Source organism: Olea europaea, unplaced genomic scaffold (assembly GCF_002742605.1).
Source record: "Olea europaea var. sylvestris unplaced genomic scaffold, O_europaea_v1 scaffold694, whole genome shotgun sequence".
Taxonomy (NCBI): Eukaryota; Viridiplantae; Streptophyta; class Magnoliopsida; order Lamiales; family Oleaceae; genus Olea; species Olea europaea.
Window position 1 is genome coordinate 39,074 of NW_019265331.1, and position 3,727 is coordinate 42,800.

The window sequence follows — 3,727 nt, forward strand, 5'->3', positions numbered from 1 at the left end:
TATATATATATATATAAGATAATTACATTTTAAAATCATGATTTTAACTAATTCGTGGTCTATGACGTTGTCAAGTCTCAAGTATATGTGCCTATTGATGTGGCTGATTTGGGGGTACATTGTGGAAGGTCTTGGGCTGGATGATGCGGTAGCCACATGTAATGGAGAAGGGGATAGATTAGAGCCTGGCTTTGGGCATGATTTATGGGGCATGATTGCCTTCAATTGAGCTGTTTGGTGTAAATAAGAATTAGATTTTTATTAAATTTTGATAGAAATCAATAGAATGTATGGTTGAATTACTATTGATCCCATAAAATGTGTGATTAAAATTAATTGTGGAGTTTAACTTAGATTTAATTTAATTTGAACCAAAAATGGGCCAAGTAAATTAATATCTACATAGTTATAACTAATGAAATATACTGTCTCAATGTAATATTTTTTAAAGTGACTGACAATTATTGGATTATTATGATATAAGTTTATGCTATTTTTACTTTAATTACAAATTTGAAGAATTAAATAACAAAAATACTTAAATTGAGCAATTGATAATAAAAGCATCATTTTTTTTTGTCGTACCTGAAATCTAATTTCAATTCACAACTTACATCCTTCATTTTCCAGAGTCTATTTAACACCACTCTCTTCACCATATTACTTTTACAATTCTCGATTCTTATGAAATGTGAAAATAATAATCAGTAGTATTTAGTAATATGAAATTTAAAATTAGTGTTTGATTTGAACTGAATTTATATTTTCTATCTAAACGGAGTTTTTTTGAAAAAAATCAAAGAAGATATGATTCATTACTCACAAAATTAAAAGATAACACAATAAAATAAACAAAAAAACTTTATTAATGTGTCTTCATTCATAACTACACTTTGTACTGTGAAAGCATCTCCCATTCTCAGTAATTTTTAGAAACTAAACACCGTGTTCATGTACAAAAAAGTCTTTCTATTATGAAAGTCGAAAGAAAAAGTTCAAGATTTGTAATATAAGAAAAACAAGAATCATGGTTCAATGGCAATACTCCAGCGGCACAATGGGCAGATTTGACTGATATCTAACCATTTTTTGATGCATTCGAAGTGAAATCCATGGTTGCAATCCTGAAGACACTGGAACAATTCCTGGTCTTTGAATTCAGACAAACAAATAAAGCATTCGCTATCTCCACTTTCTTGTTTGATGTAAATATCGACGATTATTTCATCCTTCTTCCCTTCCATCATCTGGGATCGAGTTGAAGTTGGTGATGATGGTGGCGACCGCAGTGGTTGACGATTTACGACTGGCTGTTCATTTTGTTCCGATTTTGCATATCTATCCCGCCTCTTTGTCAGCAGACATTGAATCAACAAAGGAATCACAGTCGAGGCGAAACAAATAGTAAAAGGTACAAAATATCAGGCATCATTAAGGAAGATGATAAAGAAGAGAGATAAGGCGATTAGAGCTGACAAAAATTTGCAATGCACAATGTATTTATATACTAGTGTGTGTGAGTCTCTACAAGGAAATAAAAGATGCCTATTTGTTTTCAGTCAACGTAAGCATTTTTATATTACCTTAATGGTTTAAAGACTACTGTATGCATCAAGATTTGCTCTAGATTTTTTTATTTTAGGTAACTTTTTTTCTTTGTTGTTAATCATAGAATTTATTTTAACTTTTAAACTAGTTGAGAATTTAGTTAAGAAAAGCTTAATTCTTCAAATAAGTCTTGACTTACTTTTTTAATCTCAAATTTTAGTTTAGAATAGAACATGGTCAATCACAGGATTTTATACAGATATAAACTTGACGAAATTTCATTGACAATTAAAAAATAAAAGAAAATTGCCAATCAAAAATTACCATTTCAACACTTGGAAATGGCCCCAATCGTTGGAGCGATGCTACAAGTACATGGCTCTTTCACAAACAAAAAAAAAAAAAAGCCATACAGGTGCTACCAGTGCACGACTTGAAAGAAGCCTGTGCATTTTTCCGTGTCCGTAGGGAAAATCCCGCCATTGACCCTGTGCGACCAGTTTAATCCATTCTCCTGGGGAAAAACATTGTTCAATTGGATCGACTTTCGAATTATTTACAAACTACAACACTTTAAATGATTTACAATAATTCCAAACAAAATCAATCATTTCTTTAAAATTAGTAAAGTGTATATATATTGTGTACGATTAACACATATTTTTTGAACTTCTTTCAATGATCTGATTAAAGATAATTCAATTTTAAATCATGATTTAAACAATTCCTGGCCTATGGCACTATCAAGTCTCAAGTATATGAGTGTATTGATGGGGTCAGATTTGGGGGTATATCGTTGAAGGTCTGGGATTGGATGATGGGTTAGCCACATGTAATGGAGAAGGGAATAGATTGGAGTGTGGCTTTGGGCCTGATTGATGGGCACGATTGCCTTCAGTTGAGCTGTTTGGCTTAAATAAAAATTAAATTTTGATAGAAATCAATAGAATGTATGGTTGAAATATTTTTGATCCCATAAAATATGTGATTAAAATTAATTATTGACTTTAACTTAGATTTAATTTAATTTTTAATGGAACCAAAAATGGGCCAAATAAATGAATGTCTAAATAGGTATATCTAGTAAAATATATTGTCTAATTGTAGTATTTTTAAATTGACTGACAATTAATGGATTCTTACCATTTAAGTATACGCTATTTTTACATTAATTACAAATTTGAAGGACTAAATAACAAAAATACTTAAATTGAGCAATCAATGATAGAATCATCATATTTTTCATTGTATGTACCTGAACTCTAATTTCAATTAACACCTTATATCCTTTATTTTCCAGAGTCTATACAACACCACTCTCTTTACCATATTACTTTTACAATTCTCGATTCTGATGAAATGTGAAAATAGTAATAAGTAGTATTTAGTAATATGTGATTAAAATTAGAGTTTGATTTGAACTGAATTTATAAATTATTTTCTATCTAAATGGAGCTTTTTGAAAAAAAAAAAACCCAAGAAGATGTGATTCATTACTCCCAAAACTAAAAGATAATACAATAAAATAAACTAAAAGAACTTTATTGACCCATGTTCATTCATTGTTACACTTTGTACACTATATTCCTTGTCAACATTCATTCAGTGAACGCATCTCCCATTCTGGGTAACTTTTAGAAACTAAACATCATGTTCATGTAAAAAAAATGTCTTTCTAGAATCAAAATCGAAAGAAAAATTTCGAGATTTGTAATATAAAAAAAAAAAATAAGAATCATGTTTAATGACAGTACTTTGACGGCACAATTGGCAGGTTTGAGTGATATCCAACCATCTTTTTGATGCATTCGAAGTGAAATCCATGGTTCCACGATGGAAGACATCGAAACAATTCCTGGTCTTTGAATTCAAAATAGACCGACATGTATCTCCACCTTCTTGTTTGATGTAAATACCGATAACTATCTGGGATTGATTTGAAATTGGTGATGATGGTGGCGACAGAGGCGGTGGGGTGGTTTACGATTTTCGACTAGCTACTCATTTTGTTCCGATTCTGCATATATCCACCCTCTTTGACAGCAGACATTGAGTCAACAAAAACATCACAATCGGGGCACAACATATAGTTCAAAATATCAGGCATCATTAAGGAAGACGATGGAGAAGTGAGACAAAGCGATTAGAGCAGACAGAAATTTGCAATGCACAATGGTAT

General features: G+C 31.1%; 1 protein-coding gene across 1 annotated transcript; it reads right to left on the reverse strand.

Annotated features, from left to right (window-relative positions):
- Positions 1 to 1,025: 1,025 nt before the first annotated feature.
- LOC111390601 (RING-H2 finger protein ATL79-like) lies at positions 1,026 to 2,000 on the reverse strand. Its single transcript, XM_023015661.1, has 3 exons — positions 1,971 to 2,000; positions 1,873 to 1,929; positions 1,026 to 1,349 (listed from the first exon to the last, which is right to left on the reverse strand). Exons 1-3 carry the CDS (start codon positions 1,998 to 2,000, stop codon positions 1,026 to 1,028), a joined length of 411 nt encoding a protein of 136 aa, XP_022871429.1.
- Between the last annotated feature and the right edge of the window lie 1,727 nt (positions 2,001 to 3,727).

Excerpts from the sequence above, each read along its gene's own strand:
- LOC111390601 (XM_023015661.1), bottom strand. The coding sequence starts at position 2,000 with ATGCACAGGCTTCTTTCAAGTCGTGCACTG. Across the intron at positions 1,930-1,970 it reads TTCTTTCAAGTCGTGCACTG|AGCCATGTACTTGTAGCATC; the intron begins GTAGCACCTGTA and ends TGTTTGTGAAAG. Across the intron at positions 1,350-1,872 it reads CATTTCCAAGTGTTGAAATG|AGGCGGGATAGATATGCAAA; the intron begins GTAATTTTTGAT and ends CTGCTGACAAAG.